Source organism: Notolabrus celidotus, chromosome 15 (assembly GCF_009762535.1).
Source record: "Notolabrus celidotus isolate fNotCel1 chromosome 15, fNotCel1.pri, whole genome shotgun sequence".
Classification (NCBI taxonomy): domain Eukaryota; kingdom Metazoa; phylum Chordata; class Actinopteri; order Labriformes; family Labridae; genus Notolabrus; species Notolabrus celidotus.
Window position 1 is genome coordinate 13,009,701 of NC_048286.1, and position 26,922 is coordinate 13,036,622.

At 38.4% G+C, this 26,922-nt stretch overlaps 4 protein-coding genes across 6 annotated transcripts; all 4 read left to right on the plus strand.

The window, feature by feature from the left end:
* Positions 1–4,294: 4,294 nt before the first annotated feature.
* On the plus strand, positions 4,295–8,266 carry bcl10 (BCL10 immune signaling adaptor). Its single transcript, XM_034702640.1, has 3 exons — positions 4,295–4,792; positions 6,322–6,610; positions 6,693–8,266. Exons 1-3 carry the CDS (start codon positions 4,742–4,744, stop codon positions 7,094–7,096), a joined length of 744 nt encoding a protein of 247 aa, XP_034558531.1. The 5' UTR covers positions 4,295–4,741; the 3' UTR covers positions 7,097–8,266.
* mcoln3a (mucolipin 3a) lies at positions 7,873–13,468 on the plus strand. The gene is made up of 13 exons (XM_034702638.1): positions 7,873–7,894; positions 9,120–9,349; positions 9,452–9,619; positions 9,719–9,872; positions 10,166–10,247; positions 10,336–10,432; positions 10,522–10,621; positions 10,822–10,934; positions 12,040–12,189; positions 12,291–12,392; positions 12,519–12,641; positions 12,750–12,956; positions 13,044–13,468. The coding sequence occupies exons 2-13, from the start codon at positions 9,128–9,130 to the stop codon at positions 13,182–13,184; spliced, it is 1,659 nt and encodes a 552-aa protein (XP_034558529.1). The 5' UTR covers positions 7,873–7,894; positions 9,120–9,127; the 3' UTR covers positions 13,185–13,468.
* A 1,193-nt stretch (positions 13,469–14,661) lies between these two features.
* Positions 14,662–23,131, plus strand: ssx2ipa (synovial sarcoma, X breakpoint 2 interacting protein a). Of its 3 annotated transcripts, none has more exons than XM_034702635.1 (14): positions 14,662–15,175; positions 17,165–17,309; positions 17,475–17,644; positions 17,778–17,987; positions 20,011–20,121; positions 20,231–20,366; positions 20,459–20,534; positions 20,626–20,806; positions 21,064–21,211; positions 21,341–21,477; positions 21,564–21,737; positions 21,839–21,953; positions 22,248–22,401; positions 22,607–23,131. In XM_034702635.1, the coding sequence occupies exons 2-14, from the start codon at positions 17,267–17,269 to the stop codon at positions 22,749–22,751; spliced, it is 1,800 nt and encodes a 599-aa protein (XP_034558526.1). In that variant the 5' UTR covers positions 14,662–15,175; positions 17,165–17,266; the 3' UTR covers positions 22,752–23,131. The 3 variants fall into 3 exon arrangements, with proteins under 3 accessions (XP_034558526.1, XP_034558525.1, XP_034558527.1); XM_034702634.1 differs by having other exon boundaries at positions 14,845–15,296; XM_034702636.1 differs by having other exon boundaries at positions 14,967–15,201.
* Positions 23,132–23,223: 92 nt separating this feature from the next.
* gng5 (guanine nucleotide binding protein (G protein), gamma 5) lies at positions 23,224–26,589 on the plus strand. The gene is made up of 3 exons (XM_034702641.1): positions 23,224–23,390; positions 25,941–26,084; positions 26,568–26,589. Exons 1-2 carry the CDS (start codon positions 23,310–23,312, stop codon positions 26,064–26,066), a joined length of 207 nt encoding a protein of 68 aa, XP_034558532.1. The 5' UTR covers positions 23,224–23,309; the 3' UTR covers positions 26,067–26,084; positions 26,568–26,589.
* Positions 26,590–26,922: the final 333 nt, after the last annotated feature.

Sequence of the window (26,922 nt, forward strand, 5' to 3'; positions counted from 1 at the left end):
GAATAAAAGTGGAAAAAGAGCGACAACTGTTGAATTGTGGTTATGTAATGTTATATAAAGGGGGCACATTTAGACATGATACCTGAAATATTTCATCACCAGCCTTATGCGTGTGTGAGCAGCCCCGCAAAGAGATTCAACATCGGGGCACCACAAGTCCTGACATAAATATTGAAGAGAAGCTACATACTTCTATGAGCAACTGGATTTCTATCTCGGATGAAGCAGTGTTTAGACTGCTGCAGATGTCTGTGATCAGTGTTTGGACTTTCTAACCTCGCTGGTGTTAAAAGTCACAGATGAAATTCCTTTCTGTCACCTATGGGTGTGGATGGATTAGAGTTTGTTTGACTTTAATATTTCAAAAAGGGATGGGGAGCTTCTTGGAATGCTTGAGCCCAAGAAATCCTTTGTTTGGTCTGAATGAGAGTGCCTAGAATGAGAAACACACCGAAAAAAGAAGAAGAAAGAGAGACTAAAACTTAAGCAGTGCCTGGAGCAACATTCCTCTCAGGATGAACATTGAGTGTTTCTTTGAAATAGCTGCCAGGATAAAAAGCATCCTCTTCAATCCACATCAAAGGACAATGCTAGATATCAGGGAAGACATGCCTTTCCTTTCATTATAACCTGTGAGAACAAGAGGCTGAGACTGGCACGGCCTCCTTCTTATCTAACTGAGGTTACAAGGGCCAGCTTGAATCAGTGCCAGCTCAGGCAGATGAAGAGTGAACAAGTGAGCACGGGCTCCATGTTTAAACCGGTGGCTGGAAAAAGACTGCTGTGGTACAGCGTATGGTGTGAAATAAAGAATTTGCAGAACAGTGTTAAGTAAAAGAAACATAAATATATATATATATATATATATATATATATAAGCCAGGCTGCAGCTGGAGTTGCAGTCTCACGTTAAACTGACCAGTTTAATAATGTTATGCTCGACCTATTTCTGGAAACACCTATGTCCAATTCTTACAGGGCAGTGTGTGAAAGTATCTTCAAGTGTGCAAATTATATAGACCTATTAATGTAAGTATAAAATTTAAACGATTTCCAAAGACAGCTTGTCTTTCATGCATGCGTCAAGCTTGAGTCAGAGGTCAGGATGAGTTACAATGTTACAATGTCATTTAGCAGACGCTTCTATCCAAAGCGACGTACATACGAGTGGGTAACATTCATTAAACAAATGCTTTCTGATAATTTTCGTTACCAACACTTGCTTAGCTGTCAGTCACCTCTGTCACCTCAGCTCCGATATACATATATGTGGATGCTAATTAATTGGTGGAATGAGATGATACTAAAGTTTCAGGCTGTTTTTTAAGTCATAAGTACAGAATGCAAAAACAATATTCTTATTTGAGCATCGTCTTTCAGCCAGTTGACAAGCTCTTATGTTCACCTGTAGCTGATATAAAGATGGATTTACCTTTCCAGCAAACATTATGTACATTTTAAAATCTACAGTTCATAACCTTGAATCTGTGTAAATTCCCTCTCAAACAAAAGTACTTCGGGGATCACATTTCATTGGACAAACGGGACAATGAATGGAGAAGATAGATGGGCAGAAAGCAGATATGTATAAAGTAATTTTATGATACTATATACATTCATACTTCAGTGCAAATGCATACAAAGAAAAAATATTGGATTTAAATTGTGTGGAAGAAGTGTTGGCTACAGGGAACGGGTAGGCAGAAATACTTTTGCAGTGCTCCTCATTGTAAAACCACACTGGGTCTGGGGTAAGCTTGTTTTGGCTGTTACGTGAGAGCTGGTTGTACACTGTGGACACGAATATCTATAGGAGCTGTACAGATATGATCGAATCCAGTACATTACATCACTTCTATAAACATTTCACCTTTTCTTTCTCTTTCTCATGGGGCCACTCACGAGCTAGTACACTGGGTTCATCTGAATCGCTCTCTGCTGATTTGACATTACTTCCAGGCTACTGCTCTCTGTTGTTTGTGTGAATCATAATTAACTTTTCCGAAATACAGAGGGCATGCAGAGGACAGTTTCTGCAGCGTTCAGAATCAAATGTTTGTTTCTTGTTTGTATTGAAAAGGCTCATCCTGATACAGTTTGCCCTTTAAACACCTGACATTTAAAGGGCATCTTTCTGTTGCACTTCTCCTCCAGAAATAGCTGGGATGCAACAGGAGTCCCATCATTTTTGAACCTGTTCTACACTGTATCTTTAATTCAATCACACAGACAAAAGAAAAAACAATAAGGGACTAAGGTTGTAACCTGATTTACATTTAACACAGCTAACTGCTTAATGTTTTTCAGCAACACATTGCAGAACATGACAAAACAGGCCTTACAACAACCTCCTCAGGGAGCACACATCTTCAAATGATACGTGGAGAATCGTGATTACAGGGACATTACATTTTCACTGCCTGTGTTTTGCCGCTTCACTATTAATTATATGTTTACTGAAATGTTATTTTGGTTCTTCTCATGCACTGCAGAAAGTTTATGATGCAGGTATGAGGACACTTTGTTCTCCATTCCTAAGTTCACACTCTCTTTACTGTTTAGAAATAATAGTTTGTAGTTACTTCTACAAAATTGTGTACCTGATTTAAACCTCTAAAATCATAGGCAACCCCTATTGATTAACATTTTTTGATATAGCACACTGAAAAAAATACTACAAATATTATACTTTTTATTGTGAGAATTTCAATGCTGGTTTCCAAGTGCATAGCACACTGACGCAGGTGTTTTCACTTATTTCAGCATATAACATCACTGAACAGGATGAAGAAAGAACAGCATATGTATGCTAGTTATTAACATTAGGCCCACATAAAGTAATAGATCACATTGCAGAACACCCTGATAAAATTAAGAGTTAATTTTCTTATTCCAAAGGGTGAAAAAAAGAGTGAGAGGGTTATTTTTTTAATTTAAAAACTTAATTATTGAATAATATGGAAGACCTAAAAGGACGTGATTAAATAAATTTCTTCTCTCTGTTTTCTTGAGATATCAATTTAATTTCACTTGTTTTCTCGAGATCTCAAGTTGTTTTTTCGTTATCTCAAGATAACAAGCTTTGTTTTCCCAAGATAACGAAAAAAATAAGTAGAGATTTCGAGAAAACAGAGAAAACAAAATTGTATTTAATCATGTTCTTTTAGGGCTCCATAATAAAAATAAAAGAAGGGATTTTATACATATGGTTAAGAGTGACTTCAGTTAATAGCTAAGGCCTGTTTTCAATTTCTTTAGTTTTTGTTTTTTTTATCAGACATTGTTTAGAAAAGGTTGCCTAGTAAAGAATAAAAATACATTTTGTTATGAGACATTTGTCTTACAGGTTGAAGATCAAAATCACAAAAAATGAGCTTCGTTTTCTGGTTAAAACAAGATAAATGATCCCATTATAGAGCAAAATAAGATAAGATAAGATATTACTTTATTGATCCCAGGGGGGTAAAATAAAATAAGTAAAAATAAAAATAGATTAATAAAGATAGAATACAATTTAGATATATACAATGTTACAAATGGAATTTAGATAAATGTAAATGTTACAAATGGATTAAACAGAAGTAATTACAGGCAGTATTAAAAATGTTTCAGTAGTGACAGGTTGACATGAGGTGATAATATAACATAATATAATATAGCAAGATAATTATATAATATAATGTAATATGCATTATAATGTCATCAGCAGTCAGAGAGTCAGTACGAGATGAGATGAGGGAGTGTGACAGACAATGCATTGATGATATATATGTGTTCATGGAGGGGGCGGGGGGATCAGTGGTCAGCGTGATGCAGTCTGTGGCCTATGTTACTGTTTAACAGTCTGATGGCAGTGGGCACAAAGGGGCGCCTGAAGCGTTCAGTCTTGCACCGTGGTGGGATGATGCGTTGACTGAACGAGCTCCCCATCAGCCACAGCTCATCATGGAGAGGGTGAGAGGGGTTGTCCAGGATGGCTCGCAGTTTGTCCATCAACCTCCTCTCAGCCACTGACTGTCCAGTTCTAGACCAACCCCATAGCGGGCCTTCTTTACCAGCTTCTTGAGCTTGCTGGCCTCACCTGTCTTGATGCCTCCAGCCCAAATAAGTAGAGTTCACAAGATAACACGCTTTGTTTTCTCAAGATAACTAGAAAAGTAACTTGTTATCTTCAGAAAACTTAGAAAATGAAATGTATTTAACCATGTCCTTTTAGGGCTTCCGTAGAAAACCCACCACAGCATCCTCTGTATTTTAAAGAACTGTGTGCTCAAGCGTAAACAGATCCAACAGCGCCACCCAGTGGACCCTGCTGGAAAAGCATTTCACCTGTACCAGAAATGATCTTGAAAACAGACGCCACGACGGGCTCAACAGGAGGAAAGTTTGACAACAGTTTCTCACTCTGTCTTTAGGTTTCACCGTCAGTGTAGAGCTTGTTACGGATCATTTAGCTCATAAATCAAACCGGAGTGTGGCAATGCGTCCGCCTCTCTTCTTCGATTGTTCTCGTGTCGACGTACATTTCGACAGTATCAGGAAGTCCGGTGATTGTTGAGACAGAAACTTGAATGAACAGTAGGCAGAGCAACTTTAGACGACACATAATGAAAAGGCAAATCTTTTAACGCGTTTAACTAAGTTATTAGTGCCGTGTATTTTAATATAACTATCTTATTAACGCGCACCAGTCCACATTCTTCACCCGGAACACCTGGAGTCTCAGTTTGAGGGTGAGGGGATGGATGTTCCTCATCTCACTGAAGATGAAATGGCAGAGATTAAAAAAGACGTGAGTACGACAATTCAGGCAAACTTTGCCTTGATATAGATAACCCCTCTGGGAAGGTTTATGTATGTAGAAAAATACAGATACATGTGGGCCTATAGCTCTGCGGACACGTTTTGTTGTGTTATTTGTTCCTCGTTTGACGATCAGGCCTGGTAAAGAGGGAAATACCCCACCCCAGCTCCCTGTGGCCTCACTGAAACAAAACCCTTCATAGTATTTAGAAACATAACCATTGGAGGATGATTGCACTGTTTTGTAAAGGCAAAGGAGTGTGTGCTTGGTTTTGACTACTAAAAACAGTACCAGGAGTAAACACAAGGTCAAAGGTCTACATATTCCATGGAGATCAGATGCAGTATGGGTATTCAGAGTGATTTTAGGTAATATCCTCTTCTGCAGTGGGTTTAAATGACACCCAGCAGATTTTCAGCTGTCCCACACTAAGTTTGATTTACTTTTAAATTGTCATAATGAAGCACCAGTTCACAACAAAATGTACTGTACACAGAGAGCAGATCCAGACTGATCTATTTGTGTATTAATTGTGAAAACTTGCCTGTGCCATGCTTGACTTGTGGCCAGTCTTCAAATAGTCTTACATTATCATGTTTGATGATCAATTTGCTTTGAAAACTGTCAAATGTTGTCTTTTGACTACACTTCTCCAAAATCATTTTCCAACCGTATTGAAATCCTGTCTATTCAAACACATTCTTTAGATGTGTTATTTATTTACATAGAAATAAATCATCAATTCTGTGCTAAATGGGCATTTGCAGTACAAAGAAAAGGAAACTGCGCATGCACCTGGATGCTGACTAAAATAGCTCCTCTATTATCATCTGGTTCTGCCTTCTTCAGCCAAATATGGTTGAGAGTTAATATGATAGATGAAACACACTGGTGTATTTAGAAGCCCATTAAGTGCAGTACTGAGGATTTATCTTTCTGAATATAAATATGTCTAAAGTATGTGTTTGAATAGATGGGATTTCAACAAGGTTGGAAAAGTGTAGCAAAAGACAATATTTGACCATTTTCAAAGCAAAATGATCATCAAACATGGTAATGTAACACTATTTGATGACTGGCTGATCACAAGGAAAGTGTCTGTGGCCCTGACATGTCGGCAGAGAATGTCATACGCAGCAACATGCTGCAGCAGGCCACTAGCTACAAAGTGGCACGGCATTGGCAACTTTTTGATCTCAGTGCTGCATCATTGATAAACTATGAGCAAGCACTTGGTGACACTGGCAAGGAAAAACTTGCTTCATTAGGCAGAAATCTTGAGCAGACCTAGACTCATTGGTGGGCAACAATCTGTTCAGCTGAAAAGATGTGATAGAGGGAGGGGTTGACAGAGAGACATGGAACAGACATGCAGAAAGGTAGACTGGGCTATGTACAGACAACGTTAAAATATACTTGTAGTTCCGTTTTTTCAAAGTTAACCCCTCAGGTTCAGGGCATTTAGTGCTCACTTTGTTCTCCTTTACTCCTTCTACATGGCTACTGTGGATGTCCAGGTGCTGATCAGGCTGCGGCACTACCTCTGCGACAAAATCCGTGCTGAACGCCACCTGGACTACCTGCGTGCCTGCAGGATCCTGGCACGAGATGATGCAGAGGAAATCAGCTGCAGGACTACGCAGACCAAGAGGACGGCCATGTTGTTGGACATACTTGCCGAGCATCCTCGTGGCCTGGACGCATTGACTGACTCCATTAGGGAGATGCGTTCACAAAACTTCATCATTGCCAAAATAACAGATGAGGTGCAAAAGGCCAAAAATGAGAAGATTGAGTCCCTCAGAGGTTAGTACGTTCAGTGTCAATTAAATATGTTGTTTGAAATCTGTTCTTGTTGCAGTAATTCAGCTTTCCTTCCACTTTGCAGTGAAAGCTTCTAGTTCCTCATCAGACAGCAGCCTTAGCATCAGAACCAGCGACCTCCCTTCGTCGTTTTCAACCAACTCTACCATGCTGTTCCACCCTGACGGAGAAGGAAGCTGCTCAACTTCAGATGTAGCCGCCTCACTAAATCTGCCGTCAGTACAGAAAAGCTGCGACGTGTCCACGGGAGATTGTCCAAGCATCGCCATAGCTTCCTCCACCACCTCCTCCAGCCTCCCGAGACCCGGGGACCCCGGGGCCCCTCCTGTACCAGACGACGTGATGGTCGAATCCCCTTCTAACATCGATGCTGCAGCACTTGGATGCACCAGCACCGGAGGGGACCCAAACTTTCAGCCCCTGCGGTCACGCTCACTCACTCCAATATCAGACAGGAGCCCCTTTTAATTCTACATCTCAATAGGACAGTTCACATGCAGTCCCTTGTAAACAAGCACTATCTACTCAACTAAAGCCTCTACCATTGTTGTCTCTCACTGTGTCCCACAGTGCTTTCTATAAACAAACAAAAGGTGCTGCACATGGTGCACTACTGCTATTCAAGCTGAAACAATCAATCAATGAAATGATTATTTGATGGATGGAAAAAAGTGCAAACTATTTTTTTAATTGATTTATTGTTTCAGTAACTTTCAAGCAAAATATTTGCTGCTGCAGTTTCTTAAATGTGAGGATTAGCTGCTTGTCTTTGTTCTTCATGATAGTATATGAGAAGTCTTGTTTTTTTTTACTGCTGGTCAGACAGAAGACCAATTCACATTTTTTTCACAGACCAAACTTCAATCATCAAACCATGAAAATGATCATTAGATGCAACATAATAAAACAGCTTTTTATAATGTTTTATCATAAAAGTCTGTTGCCAATGTGTAGCCTTAGATTTCGGTTGAAGCCAAATGTATTTCTCAGCAGATGTACATGTAAAACCTTTTTAAAAACAAAATAAGATATATTTCACAAATGTCAAATGCAGAAAAATGAAGTCAGGTGTGCAAGAGCGTTGTCTATTTATCTTGAAGTCACACTAGCAAAATTATTTTAAAGAGAAACTAAAAGGAAGAGCACAACACACAGTGCCTGCTTTGGGTACTTAACTCTTTTCAATACACATTTTTCAAACACATTGATCTATATTTATAAAAGCATTGCGTTTTTTTGTTGTTGTGCAGTTCTCACTCATCTACTCTTACCTTTTCCTCTCTTCTTCTCTTTATCTATGGTGTGATTTCTCGATGAACTTGCATGGTGTGAACACATGGCAGGTACTATTCAGGTGCTGTGATAAAGTCTTATCCACTGGAGTGTCTACTTGAGATTATGATGTGTAGGACGATGCTACCTTTGTTTGCCTGAGCGACGTAGCTTTAAGCAATGAGTTCTTGTTCATGTCTGTGCTGATTCAAGCGGAAGAAGTTGATTTGACTTTTTTGTCACTACAGAATTCTTGAATAAGAAAACATATTGTGAAATTCAAACTATACCCTGCTTATCACTGTATACACTGGTACACTGGTTATGTGTTATACTCAATCACATACTAAAGGTTTCTCAACTGGACTCAACGTGTGTGTCTTGTTTTTATTAGTAACTGTTATGGATTTTATAAAGATCATCTCTGGTTTTTTTTGTTTTTTTTTGACATCATCAACAAAACCTGCAACCTTTAGCTTCAGATGTCAGTTTCTGTCTGTGCAGACTCTGTTAGTGAGGAGCTGTAACAGTTGTTTTGGAAAAACTGGAAAAGCATAGAATGACGCAGAGGAGTGACAGTCATTGTGGTGGAGGCTGGTGTGATGACTGCACCGCCTGGTCTTCATACAGAGGAGTGTTGAAGTAGTCATTCTTTGACCGGCTGGTGCACAACAGGTAATCTATTTATTATTATTGTAATTATTGTGTTGTAATATTGTAAAGTATGTCTGAGTTTGTTTTTCTTTACTGTTTAAGCCAGCATAAACATAATAACACTAAGATTTACAACATAAGTATTTTGATTTGGCATGAGTTGTCATTTTCCTGCAAAGATTTTAAACTCAAAGTCCACAATGTGAAGTCATTTACTACAAAAATAATTGAAGTGCATTTTTTCTACCTTATATATTCTTTTTGTCACAAGCAGATCTGCAACATTTATTTATAAGTCAGTTAAGAAAAGCTAGATGCTTCTACTGAACATTTTTTTATGTGTTTTGGTGCATTGTAGCTTATTTTATATTAATTAATATGAACTCAAAACAGAGTTTTTTGAAAGTTGAGAGAACAGCAGCTGTGAGTGTATGTAGGGGAACCAGTTAGATAAACATCAGAATGACAGGAATGGTTGAACCTCACCTTCAACACATCTCTGTCATACATTCAATGCTTAACTATAACAAGAAAGAATTGCAAAAACTCTCCGAAAACAGGACAATCTGTGTAATGGAAGACACTGAGCAGCTGTTGGCGGGGAGGTCAGACAGCAGGAGGCTAAACGGCCACTGCAGATGGAGCACCCGCACCCTGGAGTCAAAGATGGTGGAGGACTTCAGACGGAGGCTCAAGTACTTCTTCATGAACCCTTGTGAGAAATACAAAGCAAGGGGTCGGAAGCCATGGAAAATGATGTTACAAATATTAAAAATTGCGATCATCACAGTCCAGGTAGCACACAGGAGCCTCTGGTTCCTTGTTTACATAAGTCATGAATATACACAGAGGGTATGGATGTCTGTTTTAACTGTTTCTTCCCTGTCTCTGCTTTAGTTAGTCTCCTTTGGACTGAGCAACGAAATGATGGTCACCTTTAAGGAACAAAACCTCATGACATTTAGACACCTGTTTCTAAAAGGATACAAGGATCATCATCTGGGAAGCTACGCACTGTACACCAAAGCAGATGTGTATGATCACATGTACTACATTATCAACAGGGTACATCAAATCTAGTCCCTTGTGGATTTGAAAGCTAACATTTATGAGTTAATGCATGTAAAAGTGTTTCTTTCTCATTTATACAATTTTCTTTTTCAGTACATAAATCTCCAAAACCTGACAGTGGGTAATCTTGCATACGAGAGGACTGATGGAAAGTACACTCCTCTGTCTGTGTGTCAAGAGTTTTACAGAAACGGCAGCATCGATCCCGGAAATGAGACCTTTCACATCGACCCACATATTGATAAAGGTAAGTGTAAGCATTTTTCCATAAAGGCCTTAAAAAAATTATAAATTCATCAAACATATTCATGGGAAGCTATAAAACAACTTTTTTTTGTATATGTATTGTCAGATTTTTTGTGCAGGAAGTATTTGTGGACACTGATTCATTGCATGAATGGAAAATAATCTCTGTGGATTTACTTGTGACTGAATAAAAAAGAGGAAGCTTGCATTAGTGCAGCCAGAAGAATGAGTTGTATCCACTGACTAAGTGATCTAGGTGCTTTTGGACTCACTGTCTGTGTTTTCTCCTCACAGATTGTGTTTCCATTTTCCCCGTGCAGTCGGTCGACAACAGCAGCGTGGCGACACTTGTGAACTTCTCCTTAGATTTCAAAAGGTGACTAAACTGAAAATACTGGTTTCATGCCAAGTGATAAGAGATCTAGTTAAGAGATCTACCTCCTAATTTGTGTTTGTGTTTCCAGGCTGCTATCAGTGAGCATCTACCTAACTCTGAAAACCATCAATCTGCAGACTGTGCGCAACCATGAGCTGCCAGACTGCTATGACTTCCATATCATGGTGGGTGACATCATTATCTACAATCATAGGATATTAAAACAGAGACATGTCATGTTCATGTTTGCAAACTGTTCTGTCTTATTATACAGATCATGTTTGACAATCGAGCACACAGTGGAAGGATAAAGGTTGATGTTGAAAATGATGTCAGAATTTATGAATGCAGAGACTGGAATGTGGAAGGAACTTGTAAGTTTTAGACCAAACTCACTGTCATCCTAGTTCTTTGTTGTATGATGACCCTTTCAAATACACATACTGATTATTACTTCACATGCCAGCAGGGCGCACACTGACATTATTCTGCCACCTGTAAAACACAGCCTCTGTTAAAACTACCAAACTGTCCTTGCAACTTCTTACCTGCAGTGTTTGTCTCTGCTTTGCAGCTGACAAGAACGATTACCTCCTAATGTCGTTTGATTCTGTGGTCATCCTCGCCTGCCTCACCTCTCTCATCCTCTGCTTGCGGTCTGTCATCAATGGCATCCAGCTGCAGTTTGTAAGTAGAGAAGAACAAGTCAATAGATTACCAGCTCAAACACAGATGAATGTACAGGTGCATTTAGCTCACATTCTGTTGTACTGTTATGTGAAGTAATATGCAGGATAGCAGCTATTGTCATGAGCCTTTAAGATGTGGTGAGTATAATATAGACTTGTACTTGTACTTTAAGGCTGAAAACATTAAGAGTAAAATGTTTTCATTAAAGAAGGATTGAGGCATTTCCTTAGTGTTATCCACTGTTGTGTTTTTAATTGAATTTAAATGTTTGTCTTTTTTACTTTTTACATTTTTCCTACTGTCTTGTTTTTAAACTCTACTTTTTACCCTGTTGCTTTTAATGATGTGTTATGTAGCACTTTGAGATTTGCGCCAAATGAAGGTGCATTATAAATAAATGTATCATTATTAATAATAATAATAATAATAATAATAATCATTCATTTATTATTTATTTATTATTAATTTTAATTCATTTTAAGTGACTGATGATGCTGTTGGCCTAGCAGTTTAAGCCTGCGCCCCATATACAGAGGTTATAATCCTCTCTTCAGCTGTCCTATCAAATGAAGTCAAAAATGCCCAAAAATATAATTTTAAAACATTGTAATAATAACATTTACAAATATATAAACAAATATATGAATGAGAAAAAGAGAGGACTGAATTTTCAATATTAAAAAAATCTGAATTTGTATTTTGAAATGAATTTTAAATCAGAGTCAGAATTTCTTGTCTTATAAACCTCTTAAAATTCAAAATGTGGGCACTGTTGGCCTAGCGGTCTAAGCGCGTGCCCCATGTACAGAGGCCATAGCCCTTGTTGCAGAGGTCGCAGGCTTGATTCCAGCCTCGACCATTTACTGCATGTCCTCCCCCACTCCCCACATTTCCCCTCTCCCCCTCAGCTGTCCTATCCATTAAAGGTCTAAATGCCCAAAAACACAATGTAAAAATAAATAAATAAATTAATTAATTAAAATGTATAGTTATTTTATGTGAAAATTAAGAAATCCATCCGTCATAACTGGGAATGAATACTGCTTTGTGTTGCAGTTATTTGGCAGATGTGTTTTACATTAACTGAGTGTCTCTGTTGCAGGAGTTCAACATATTCTTCCACGCCTACTTCAAGAAAATTGTGAGTTGGTCAGACCGCATGGAGTTTGTGAATGGCTGGTACATCCTTATCATCATCAGCGACACACTGACCATCGCTGGGTCTGTGCTCAAAATTGGAATACAAACAAAGGTTTGTTTTTTACTGGCCACATTTTTAAACTGATTAATCCACTTTCTTCATGATAGATCAGATTTAACATATCTTCTATTTGTACTTTTTTCGTTTTGTAGTACCTGACAAACTATGATGTCTGCAGTATCCTGCTGGGAACAGCCACAATGCTCGTCTGGGTCGGTGTGATCCGTTACCTTGGATTCTTCAAGAAATATAATGTAAGAACTTACATGACAGCTTTTTGATGTTCTTCTACTTTTAAAATTTCTGCATGAAGCTTCTGACAACCTGTTTAAAGCAGTGTATGTATACCCAAAGGAACCTAAAACCGTATTCTTTTTCAGATCTTAATCTTGACCCTCAGAGGGGCATTTCCAAATGTGATTAGATTCTGCTGTTGTGCTGCCATGATCTACCTTGGGTACTGTTTCTGTGGTTGGATTGTCCTTGGGCCTTACCATGACAAGGTATAAAAGCAAAGGTCTAAATATCTGATTCAATTGTCAGCCTTGAAGTAGCTGTGTCCTGGGGACAAAGAAATATTCAAACTTACTTATTAAAACATTTATTTCCAGTTCCGAACACTTGACAAAGTGACAGAGTGCCTCTTCTCTCTTATCAACGGGGACGACATGTACGCCACCTTCCTGAACATGAGAGATAAGAGCTACATGGTGTGGCTCTTCAGCCGACTTTACCTCTACTCCTTCATCTCCCTCTTCATCTACATGGTGCTCAGCCTCTTCATCGCTCTTATAACGGACACATATGAGACCATCAAGGTCAGTCTGAGTTACCTGAAATCACAAACTGTAGAGAGATGTTTGACACTTTTGTGTCGTAACACTGAAGATTTTTTTGTTTTGCAGCATAACCAGCAGGACATGGCGCCAGTGTCCCAGCTTCAGGCCTTCATAGCAGAGTGCAGGGACCAGCCTGAGTCTGGAAGATACCAGACTGATGAAGAGCCAGCTTCCTGCTGCCTCTCTCCATGCTGCTGCCTTGGATGAAGTTAGAAAAATGTGGATTTTTCTAAAGGGCTGGCATATCAAGTGTGACTGAATAAAGCCACAAACAGTCCATACTGTATTAAGAAAAAGACAAATTAAGATATTGATATTTAAATAGATTTTAAAATATATTGCTCTGCAGTAGGACTTTTCACTCAGGTTTCTGAACACTACTGACTTGAAATGCATAACTTCCTCATTTTAAGACCTTGCACATTTCTCTTTTTTTTTCAGGTGTAAAAAACTTTTAGATATAATTTCAATATCAATATGCACAAACAACAAATCCCTTCTCAGTCCAGTAATGTTTTTAAAATTGATAGGCATCTTTTTTATACGTTTCTTGATGATTCATTTTCTTTTTATCAATAAGAACAAAAAAATGTAAACAATCTGTTTCTTTTTACAAACCCTGGGGTATACTACTTTTTATATTCAAAAGTGAAATAACTTTTTGGTTTGAAATTCTAAGTTAATCAGAATGAACGAAACCTCTTAGTTGTAGTAAATTGAATCATAATTGAATGCTTTTCATGTGTTGAAGTTTATAGTTGTATTTCGAATAAATCTCTGTATCTCTCTTTTCTTAACTACAAGGATTGTCTCAGAGGGTTTACTGAACATTTTACAGATAATAATAATAAAAACAAAACATTCTTGAAGACATCTCATGACCCCCCCTTTTGTGTCGTCCAACCCCCCCAGGGTTCCCGACCCATACTTTGGAAACCCCTGTTTTAAGGAACAGCATGTATAAGATAGCGTATCAAAAGTCATTACAAGTGGGACATTAATCAATCAATCAATCAATCAATCAATCAATCAATCAATCAATCAATCAATCAATCAATCAATCAATCAATCAACTAATCAATCAGTCAATCAATCATTTAATCAATCAATTAATCAATCAATCAATCAAGCAATCAAGCAATCAAGTTTTCAATCAAGCTTTATTGATATAGCACCTTTTATAAAAATCAGATGTAACCCAAAGTGCTTTACAGCGATTGAAAAACAAAAAAAGAAGCAGAAATAAAACAACGGCAAGACGTATTCGGGGAAAATAATAATAATAATGGTAATGGTAAAGATAATAAAAATGAATATTAAAATAACATAAAATAAAATAGAGACTAATACACACCAACAATAAAATATGTGTAAAAGTTAAAATAAGTTAAAGTATCAAAATTAAGAAGACAAATAGTTAAAATAAATACATTAAAAAGGGTAAGGATAAGAGTTGAAAATAAAAATAAGGCTAAAAATATCAATAAAACTGAGTAGATTAATAAAATAAATAAATAAACAAAAATAGAATAAGATAACAGTTAAAATTACTAAAATAATAAAGCAACATTTAAATCAATATTACAGTAAAAGGTAGGTAATAAAATTGTTTAACCATACTGAATATACGTTTTAGTTTATGTTTAAAAGTCTCAATATCACCACTTAGATCCTCCGGCAGGCTGTTCCATAGTTTGGGAGCGTAGTGGCTGAAAGCAGCGTCACTAAATGTTTTTGTTCTGCTCTTAGGAACAGCTAAAAGAGAGGAGCCGGAGGGTCTAATATCATTACATTGTGCTCCAATGATTAACAATTTAAAAAATGCATCCAAATGCAAATAAACGTAAATTGGATAATGCATTGATTCAATTAACTCACTATGAGGAGGTGAGCATTGCTTCTTGCTCCCACGGGAGTCCTTTGCTGTGCTTTCTCACACCTGACAGAATTTACATAATCGCCCCATGGACACGTTTTCATCCAATGTGCGACTCTCTTACTGGTTACCTAACAACGCAGCCTCCAATAACAAAGACGTTTGGTTTGAAGCCGGTGGAGGAAAAGACTTCAAAAAAACACCATCAGCTGCAGCAGCAGAGCCAGCCGAGCCAGCCTACCTGCTGACTGTCGAGACTTCTCCGCTTGACCCCACATCAACACCGAGGGAGGATTTCATGCTCGTTTTTGCTCCTGAGAAGGTGACAGCTCGGGACAGGACCAGGAGGTGTTTTAATGAGGAAACATTGTGTTAATATTACAAACATCGCCGAACTTGGCAACTATCGGATTGAGTTGACCCATTTGATATACACCGTTCCCGTGAGTATGTTTTACACAGCATACTGCTAACATAACAGATAGCAAAAGACGCTAAATAACCATAGGCTGTATGTAAACAACGCTGTAAACTCTGCGTATGAAACGTAGGAGGTTGAAGGGTCTGTGTATTCGGAGTAATTCATAACATCGAATAACATTAAGCTTTGAAGTTGTAGGCGATGTTACAGGTGAAGATCGATAATCAACAAAGATATAAAAAAAAATACGGTTTAGCAAAGAACACCCGTTAGCAAACATCTCAAACGTTAAGTGGTAACGTCATTACGTTACGCCAAATTAAAGCTTAATTCTTACGATGTGGAGACCATAGACTGTACATGATGTATATTTTCATACACAGTCTATGGTGGAGACCACTATAACTTGCATAATGGGATAGGAAACCACACTGTCTCGGTCTCGGCTAGTGTAACTGAAGATAAAAGGTTGTGTATGTTTTCTGGTTTGTGAGATAAGGTGAGAGTTTGCTGGGAAACAGGCAGTGGACAGTAACAAAGTAGATTTACTTGAGTACTGTACTTAAGTACATGTTTTGAGTACCTGCACTTTACTTGAGTATTGTTTTGGGGGAACTTATTACTTTTACTCCACTACATTCAGAAGACAATTATTGTACTTTTTACTCCACTACATTTCTATCTCTGCTCTAGTTACTCACTACTTTTGCTTTGAAGTCAGCTCGTGAATTTCCTTCTCTTTTCTGAAATCTGATCCCTAAGACAGTAAAATGTGTTAATGTAGTTCTGTTTGTCTCAGTGGTTTAGTCATACCTGTATATCGTGCATCTCCACGGTAGAACCTGGAGCAAAAACAGAGCAAATTTCATTCAGATCAGACAGTTCATTTAGAGGTGGTAATGATGGCTATAATTCTCCACCTGTGCACCCATGGTCATATCTTCAGCCCGTGTTAGAGGTTTGAAATGTTCTCCCTGTTTCTGTCCAACTGTCCAACCTGAGAAAGTGTGTTGAGCTACGTTACATTTGTTTAATTCCAGGTAAACATTTCAAACTAAGTTGTCTGTGCTTGGAGTAACTTAGTTGCTGTTTTTATTTCATGGTATAGTTTTTAGAGATTTAAAATAATGGTTTCTAGATAAGCATGATGTAACAGAATGTACTCCTATGTAGTCTTGACTGCATTTATGTATTGTGAAAATGCAACATTTTGAGATATTAAAAAATATATTATAAAAAATACTTTGAATACTTAAGTATTTTTAAAAGCAAGTACTTCAGTACTTCAGTAATAATCCGACAGAGCAACTTTCACTTGTATTGGAGTAATATTTGACCTGGAGTGTCTATACTTTGACTTAAGTAATGAGGCTGTGTACATTGTCCATCACTGGAAACAGGCACCTGTGTTTATTAGTTGTGTGCTCTCAAGCTTCTACCTTTTTAATAAGTGAACATGACTGCAAGGTTTGTTCATCAACACAATGTACCTGACGAGCCCCTGAACACAAGTTCAGACATCACTACATTGAGAAGCTGTGGGAGTGGCAATAGCTCATATCTGGTTGAGCTTGTTTCACAGTAACACATGTGAGATCATAATATTGTCCTGGGGGCACAAAGTCAAAAATACACATGCACTCTTGCATTTAGCCTCTCGGAGATAGTTTTCTCTAAATTTATCTGGATAAAGCCTTTGGCTTGAGGCAGAGATCATCTTACTGCCTTGTGATTTAGTCATCAGTGTCCAATAGGAGAGCCCTCTTAAACCACAATACGAGTCCCGTTGGCACACTTTTTACAGTTAATCCTGTGTGGGTATAGCAGTGGAAGCAGCAGACCCAGATTATCCTTTGCTGGTTTATCTCATAGTTTCATGTTCCATTGCAGGGCTCTGTACCAGTGTGAGCTTTGGATCCACCGTCTGACTGATACACCCCCCGTGTTGGTAGCTCATGACCTCTCATCCTCCTACCCTGATGTGTCGGTGATATGGGAGAGTGGTGGACAACTGTGCCATTAGGGACATCTATGGGTAAATTTCTAATTTTAAAGACTCTGCTGTGCTTTTCTGGGATCTGTTAGAGGTGACCCATATTTGTGTTCTCATTCTAGGGAAGCAACCTATTTCAAGCTGCCCCACATGTGAAAGTAGTTGTAATAGGCCTAGAATGTTCATCTCTCTGTTCTTTGTTTTTAGGAAACTATGAGATCTCCAGCATATCACATGTGACAATGTCCCCGTCAAGGCAGAACAACCTTGTGTCGATGTATTCCTCTTTACCCCCTCTGTTGAGAAGCTCCTACAATATGTTAAGTGCCTTTTGCACTGAAGATAACATTCCTCACTGCATTACATACGTCAATCAGGTGTGTAAATATCTTGGTTTCGATATTGTTTTCATTAAATTAAAATTAAAAATGTGGTATTTTTGCAATTCATAATTTTTCCGTTGCAGTCATTCACTAATGTCTATTATAATTTGTTCTCTCTCCTCTACAGGAGCTGGTCTCACTAGGCCTCTCCTCGACATGTATCGAGGCCACCTCATCGGGGGAAGCCAGTCTGAATGCAGTGCCAGCCCTGAACGCCATGTATGAGCTGCTCCAGATTCATCGACGCAACATGTGCTCACTAGAGGAGCTTGAGAGGGAGCAGTTGAAGAAATCAAGCTCTTTGGAACACGTACAGATGAACAATTCCAGACTCAAGGCATGTATTACACACAGTATATACACAGACTATGTTGGGTCTGTATCTGGGTGCAGTTATAGTTTGCTCACCACTAGAGGGCAGAAAGGAAGCATACAAACCTGAAATGATGATTTATTTTGACTAATTATATGACAGAAACCAAACAAGGACTAACCTTTAAGGAACTAAGGTCCAAAGGTTTACTACTTCTTATGATCTCTGTATCTGGACAGTTGTTTGCATGCAAGGTTAATCATTCTTCTAATATCTAAACTTGAGAGTGCAGGGACCAAAGTTCTTTGAATATGGAGTGATGCAGGAACTACTTCTGAAAATGTGGATGTGTACACATTGTGTGATTTTGGAGCTTCAGATAGTACAAACCAACTTGAAGAATTTACTCTCAGGCCCATTGCATAAAGCAGGTTTGGCACCTACCCTGTGTCTGTGAAGCTTGAAATGAGGGAATCTCTTGGTTTTCCATTTCAGAGAGGAAGGTAACTCAAACCTAAGAAAAAAGGTAACTTAATCCCTTTCCAGGAGGAGAGGTAGCTGAAAGCACTGACTCCTGGTTGGGAGCAGGGTTTCTTCAATGAACCCAGAGTTTCTCTCTGACTCCTCCGTCTTACTGAACCATAAACTCAGTTTCATATCCACAGGCATTTATTAAGTCTGTATCACATGTGTGTCAATACAGATTCACCAGTTGCCTAAATAAGAATCCAAATGTTTTTTTTTAATGTCTGTGAGGCATACTAGCCTTTATAAAATGTACTATTTCTTCGTGCATGGAATGTCCTTTTATCGAGGAGCCTATAGATGAACGAGCTGTGTTACTCAACAGAGACTGATATTTACTTTGGGAGAGGATTTTAAGACCCTGGCTACATGTTTTGTCATTTCCAGATAATATAACCTGTTGAAATAACATTACCCAAGATGAACGTCTTCTTACATCTGAGCAGATTCTTGTTGCACTGTTTTTGTTTTTGTTTTTTTTTGCAAATGGGAGTTAATGTGTGTAAAACAAGCAGCAACCTCCTGCCGCGAGAATTAAAGCCAATGCGGAAGTGTTAAAAACTACAGTTCCTCAAGTGTCCGCTTGAGGCTGGCTCTGGAAGTACCGGAAACCACATACACACAAACTCAAAAAGATGATCTTTACAGCGGAAGTAAACATGTTCACAGCCTGGTACAAAATAACAAGTGTAGTCTGGATAGTTCATTTCTCTGTTGGCAAACACTGTACGGGGGGGGAATTTTTTTCATAACGCAGCAATTTCAAAGATATTAAGAATACCAGTTTTCCATTATGTGGGGCATAGCTGACTTGATTGACAGGCAGGAACACTGCTGTTGGGGAGGAGGCTCACAGCCTGCCTCTTAACTCGCACCAGTTGACAGCAGTAAGGTTGACTTCAGCACATCCAATATGGCTCCCACCGATGATTGGCTTCAAAGAAGGGCTTTAGAAACAGATGGGGGACGTCACGGATACTACGTCCATTATTTATCCAGTCTATGGTGTAAAACCACATTATCTTGGGGATAAAGCTATGCACATTGAAATAGCTACATAATGATATTTAGGCTTCCTTTGTATTTATATTTCGAGCCTGTCAGGCCTTTTCACTACATTCAAACTTATACACTGGCACAATCAGCATTTTTCCCACACTGCCTCTCTTTGTTTTGCTTCTGGATTTCCAGCTCAAGTGACGTAAAGTAAGAGGACTGCTTTTTGTTTCCTGTTGCTGCAGTGGATCGATGCATCAGCACTCTGTTAATGTTGTCTTGTTGTGCTGAATTCCAAGTGAATCTACTCAGAGATGTTTGAACAAACTCAAATCATCTGTTTGAACAGGGAATTCTAAGTTGATTTACCTGCTCAGAGTTCAAAGTTACATTCAGATTTTGATGAACCTCCTTCCTGAAACGGGCCTCAGTAATCAGCTCTTTTAGCTTTATCCCTGGACTTAAGGCTTGTGCAAATTATCACTCACTTCACTGCTCCCATCTTTTATTATGTTTTTTCCTCTAGGATCAATTGGAGCTGTCCATAAGAGAGAAATCTGGTCTGCATGAGACAGAGAGGCAGCTGCAGCTCAAGATTAAGACACTGCAGAGCTGTCTGAAAACAGAAAAAGATGAGGTAAAACTTAATCTCCTAATAAGCAACACAACATTGATTTTTACTAAATATACAACAACATACAGTCTGCATTAGCTCTCCAGACTCATGATTCAACCCTCTGGTTCAGGTTCAGAAGCTGCAGAGTATCATTGCCAGTCGTGCCTCTCAGTACAGTCATGATGCCAAAAGAAAAGAAAGAGAAGCTACAAAACTCAAAGAACGCCTCAGTCAACTACTGGTGGATAGAAAGGAGAAGAAACTATGTATGTATGCTGGTCTTCAGTGAAAATAACATCATTACCTCTTTGCAGAACAAGTTAATTTAAAGTGTTGGCTTTTCATTTTTCTTTGAAAGCTATCGATGTCCTGAACAGCTTGGGCCGGTCAGATGGAAAAAGGAGCCACTGGAAGAATGCAAAAGGGACAGCCAGGTATTATTGAAGCCTTTTCATACCTTGTGATTGCACTTCATGTCGTGCTATCATCAAGCTGATAACTGCACCTGTTCGTATCTCTTTTTAGCCACGAGGGGGACATGTACAAGTCCTTGCTCAGCGACTATGAGGCCACTCAGAAGTCTTTGATGCTGGAGAACGCTGAGCTCAAGAAAGTCCTCCAGCAGATGAAGAAAGAGATGATACACATCCTGAGTCCACGGCAGCCTTCTACCAGAGGAGCCTCTGCTGAGGACAGCCAGGAGATGGTAGTTTTAATACTTTTTTCCAATGGTTATACTACATAGTACATACATTCTGGAACATGTACAGATGACTATTAAGTGGCATTCAGTGTGCTGTTTTTTCTGACGGATGAACAACCATCTACCAGCTGTATTAATCTATGTTTTTTACTGAGACAGTGTTCTGTTTTTCATTCTTTGAAATGAAACACTCCATGTTTAAAACTACTTAAACCGTTGCAGCTACTTGTATGGGTATGAAATTTGACAATTTGTCTCAGTTGGATTCAGATGGGGAGGAGAAGACAGCTGACTCCAGCAGGGAAACTCTGGACCAGTCCTGTGAGCATGCAAGGGAACAGCTCACCAACAGCATCCGGCAGCAGTGGAGGAGACTGAGGAGCCACATGGAGAAATTAGACAGCCAAGGTACATGCAGCACCAGAGTTTATGAGAACGTTTGATTCTGCTTAATAGCAAAGCTGTTATTGGAGCTTACAACCACTCTGTATTCTTGGAAATTGAGATAACCAACCACTGATGGATCTATTTTTAAAGCCTTACAGGTGCAGAATCAGCTGGAGTCCAATAAAGAGGTGATACCAAGAGAGACCCATGAGGACGAGATGGAAAGGATGAGACATGAAGTGCAGCAGTGTAAAGAGTTCATTCATGCACAGCAGCAGCTCCTCCAGGTCAGTTTCAGCCTGTTTGATACTTTACTGAATATAATTTGGAAAGTAAGTCTAAAATATATGTTTGTCTTTCTATGCCTCTGCAGCAACAACTGAACACATCATTTGACGATGAGACGGCAGCTCTTCTTAATGACTGCTACACACTGGAGGAGAAAGAGCGCCTCAAGGAAGAATGGAGGTTGTTTGAGGAACAGAAGAGGAACTTTGAGAGGGAGAGGAAGAACTTCACAGAGGCTGCCATTCGCCTGGGGAGAGAGGTACTCAAGTCTTTTGATGTGGCAGCACAGTTTTACTCCACATATTGCAGGTGTTGTACTTTTAATGCGTTCTTTAATAACCCTTCTTTTTTATTCCAAAGAAAAAAGCCTTTCAGGAGGACCGTTCTGCTTGGCTCAAGAATCAGTTTTTGAACATGACTCCTTTCACAGACAGGAGGTTTTCCTCGTCTGACGGTCAAAGTGCCTTATCCATCAGTAAGTTGGAATTATTCTTAAGGAAATCTCACTCTCAAAATGGATGTTTATAGGTCATGTGGGTAGTAAGGCTGTTTTGTGGCAGAAAGGATTAGTGGAACTTAATCATGTCATCATAATTTAGTGAACATTCGCCAAAAAAACTACAAGAATCAAATTTAGAATCACAGACGCTACATCATGCTCAATGATTTTTGTTGTATCTCATAAAGCATAATAACGAAAGATTTTCTTTATAAAGGCATTATCAAAAGTATTTTCTATAACTATTATTTGAATATCATTTGAATTCAGAAAGTGAACCTGAGATGAGGATGTCTTCCACAAAAGCTCCACTGGCCAAATCCTCAACCTACGCAACATTCTCCACTCCTAAAGCAACACAAAGTGCTACTGTGCCATCCACAACAGAGCTGTACCGAACACTCCGCCTGATACCAGACAGCAGGTATTAATCATACATTTAATTACTATTGCATCTGGTAATGTTATTTTGTGAGTACATTTTAACAATGAAACACTTGTTAAAAATGTGGTGTGTCCTTAAGCTCAGCAGATCTGTTTCTTGTAAAGAAGTTAAGATTAGACCTTGCAGATGATGCTTTGGTGATGTTTCACTCTTTTATTAATCCTTTATTTTGTCTCTATCTAAGTTCCTCCAGACTTTCAAATCGAGGATATTGGCAAGACTCCAGCAGCATTGAAGATGGAGATGCCCGGTTTAAGTCAAAAAACAGAGTACGGTGTACAGACCTGAGTATCTTCTCCCTGGGTGAAGATGAGAATAGCCTCACTTGAACTTCCAGTGCCTTTTTGGGGGGATTTTGCAATGGACTTAAGCATCTTCATCGTGGCGGGACTCCACTACTGCTGCCAGACACTGCACATCTTTTTGCAGCATTGCTTTTATGTCGTTTCATTATGGACATGCACTGCTCACTCACCAAAGCTGAACAAACCAGAAAGCACTTTAATGACCCTGAGATTCTTTATTTTCAAACAAATCAGCACTGACAAATCAGCTGTTCAGTGGAGGGGATGTACCAAGTGGTGATAGTTTAGCATAAGACTAACTTGTTTACATATTCTACATGGCTAAAGTATGATTTTAACTAAAGTATATATTGACATTAGATTGATAATGAGTGTAACTCCACAATAAAGAGATTTTTAATGAAAGTTGGTTTGTTTATTATTTGGCGCCCCCTGGTGTGCTCTAATGGGAGCTGCAGTCTCAGAAATGTGAAGAACCGGAATCCGGATGTGATCATCTTTACTTTTGTCTCCGCAGCCTCCAGACCCAGCCCTCAAACCCACCCACCGCCCAGCGTCTCTTTTCCACGAAACACAGCAAGAATGTCGGGTTCCTCTAATCTCGTAGCCATGAAAAAAGTCGTACAGCAGCTTCGTTTCGAGGCGAGCATAAACAGAGTGAAGGTAATTATGTTGTTCTTGTTGTTTTCTCCTAAGTAACGAGGGAGAAAAAGCTCCACCGCGACCCGCTAACCGTGCTAGCTGCTGCCAGGAGCTAGCGATTAGCCGCTGGTCAGAGCAGGGCGTCGCTTGGACCGAAGGGGAAGTATTTTACAAAGTTTGAAAGCTAAAGTCTCGAGATTATACACATCTGACCAATATTTTACAATGTTCGGCAAGTGGAACAGGCTAAGGTGGGGTTAATTTAAGCAAACCAGACCTGGTTTATGACATATTGCACCGTTTCTGTAGAAAAAGCATTGACGCTACCTGTTAACCATTATAGTGAGAAAGTAAGTAAATTAAACTTTCTAAGCATTGCCTCATAGTTCCAGAAGATACACACATTACGGCAACAATGTAGATTATGGCGACAATGTAGACCAGGGGCGTCAAACTCATTTCAGTTCAGGGGCACATACAGCCCAAGTTGATCTGAAGTGGGCCGGACCAGTAAAATCACAACATGATAACCTATAGAGAAGGATAACTCTACATTTTCCCCTTTGTTTTAGTGCTAAAAAGTACATTCTGAAAATGTTCACATGTAATTAACTATCCTTCTACAAAAACAGCTGTTGTATTTTTCGCCATGTTGAGTCTCCTGGTGGGGCCGAATATTTTACTCTTTAAGCCCTGAAACCTAAGATAAGAGAAGATATTACTTTATTGAAACCTGCTGTGAACACACCAAACACACAGGTTACCCATTCAGCTGACACAGAGTGTAATGTTTAATGCAAAAGAACAGATAGATTATTATAATGAACAAGGCAAAGTTGATTATTTTGGATCCCTCAGCTCCAGCACGAACAGTGTGCTTGATGGACAGTGTTGTATGCAGGGGTGTAGTGCTAGTGTTAGTAGTTAGTGGATCATCTTATAGTGTTCTAAAAAGTCTTTATGAATCTGAACCGGATTATGCAAACAGCAAGTCATCTATTTTCTCACTTTGAGGAAAGAAGTGCTGTTCAGGTGCGCTCCGTCAGCCCTATGATTTTATGTGACCCCCAGAGGACAAATTTAGAATAGTATTTACCTTTTTATTGGAAAAAATTTCAGTTAATGTCTTCTCTGTCATTTTTTCACTTTGTAAAGTCGTTCCACGGGCCGGATTGGAACCTCTGGCGGGCGGGTTTTGGCCCACGGGCCGTATGTTTGACACCCCTGATGTAGACTATTGCGGACAGTGTGGCGTTAAAAAAGACAGAAATCAGACTAAGCTTTGGAAAGCTAAAGTGAACTTAGATTCAATAGTGAGCTTTTAAACAGAGCGAATTGATAGGGCTAATAAGAGGTTGATACCAATGTTTGAAAGTATTACTCTGCAAAGCATCAAATTAATCATTATATACATTTGATGTTCCAATTCATTGAGTTTTACAAGAATATGATACTGCTTTTCTAAAAACTTCAGACCAAGGTTATTTGTAACAAAAATGAATGAAATGACCCAAAAAAGGGTTTAAACAATATATTACATGAAATTAAACTTCAAACGAGTCTCCATCAAAGACGAGTTAGACTGGATCATGCTTACAAAACCTCATGAAATAATAGGAAAAAATGCTGTTTTTTTTTAATCCGACTGACTTTCATGCTTTGTATTTGAATACATTTTTCCGTGTGTATAAGTCTTTGTTTTTCTTTAACAAGAATTTTACTGCTTATTTTTGAGCTATTTTCAAATGATGGAAACTTAATTAACTAACCTACATCTAAAAAGTAACTAAAAGTTTAAAATAAAATAAAAGAAACAAACTAATGGAATATTCAAAACTATCATCACTTTGTTTCAGACAGTTGGGTTCTTGCATATCAATCAATCAATCAAGCTTTATTTATATAGCACCTTTCATACAAGTTAAAATGCAACCCAAAGGTCTTTACAGCCATTGAAAACAAGAAAGAAGCAGAAATAAAATAATGGCAAGACATATATATATATATATTTATAATCATAATTATTTTAGAATAGAGACTTATGCACACCAGCAACAATAAGATATGTGTAATTAAAATAAGTTAAAGCATCAAAGTAATACGAAGAATATAAATAGTTGACATAAATACATTTTAAAAGCGGTAAAGATAAGAGTTGAAAATAAAATTAAGGCTAAAAATGTCAATAAAACCGAGTAGATAAATAAACATGAATAAATAAATAAAGATAAAATAAGAAACAGTTAAAATTAGTCAAATAATAAAGCAAAATTTAGATCAATATAACAGTAAAAAGTAAGTAATAAAATTGTTGAACCCTACATAAAAGCCAGACTGAATAAGTATGTTTTTAGTTTACGTTCAAAAGTCTCAATATCTCTATCAGTTTCTCTATATGGATAAAAAAGGGTCAAATAAGAACAAATCAATTTATTACCCTGTTTTCTGATAAACACATTTATTTACAGCTCCACTGAATTCTTGTCATGTCTGTTTTCACACTCTTGTGTAAGCCCTTTTCATATATCTTGTTTGTAATGCTTTACACTTTGGTTCAAATTTTGACACTAGGTCTCCCAGGCAGCTGCAGACCTCCAACAGTTTTGCATGCAGAACGCCTTGCAGGACCCTCTGCTTACCGGTGTGTCCTCCAGCACCAACCCCTTCAGGCCGCAGAAAGTCTGCTCCTTCTTGTGAAAACCACTGTGCTCATCGGTCAGTCCACCACCCTGTTGAAGCATGCAGACACACACACAGGCATACACTGTACATGCACTCAAACAAACACAACAGGTGTGCTTTCCATAAACATTGATAGTGTTATCCCCAACGGTAAAACAGAAACTGTGGTCTGCTTCAATGTTGCTTAGTTTCAGAGTTTGGAAAAGAGAATTTAAAGAAACTTGTAAGGCCTCCCTGCTATATTTTCTGGTTAGCAGCTATCAACATGCATATACCTAATAGTTCAAATTTGATATTTCAGGTGTTTGTTTATCTACTATAATTTGGCAAAAACATGGATGTTTGGCTCTATTTTACAATATTGCAAACACAAGTGACCCATATTTTAAAGAAACAATACTGACATAAACATAACTATGGATTGGAAGAGTTTAATTGTCTGAATTAGACAAACCCATTTCAGTTCAGTCACATCAAATCCACATCTTTATTTTCAATTTCTGTTTTTTTCTACAGGCCTTCATTTTGATGCTACAGGGAAAAATTGACCTCAACACTGCTCCTCATGCCAAGCCATTATACTGCCACAGGATCTCTTGAGTGTAGAACACATTGTAAAACATGTTAGGAAGATGACCATCTATTTTAAGCCACAGTAGAAGAAAGGAGACAGTTTTATTTTTCATGGCACAGTATGATTTTTTGAGTGAATTATTGTGCCTTTTCTATTGTTCTATTTTAGTCATCACTGTTCTGGACTTTTTTGTATTTAATGAATAAAAACATTCTTTACTACATCAGTGTTGTGTTTATTGAATACTTTGACTATATTTCCTAATGTTCTTGCGTGTGCTTGGAACCAAAGAGCTGT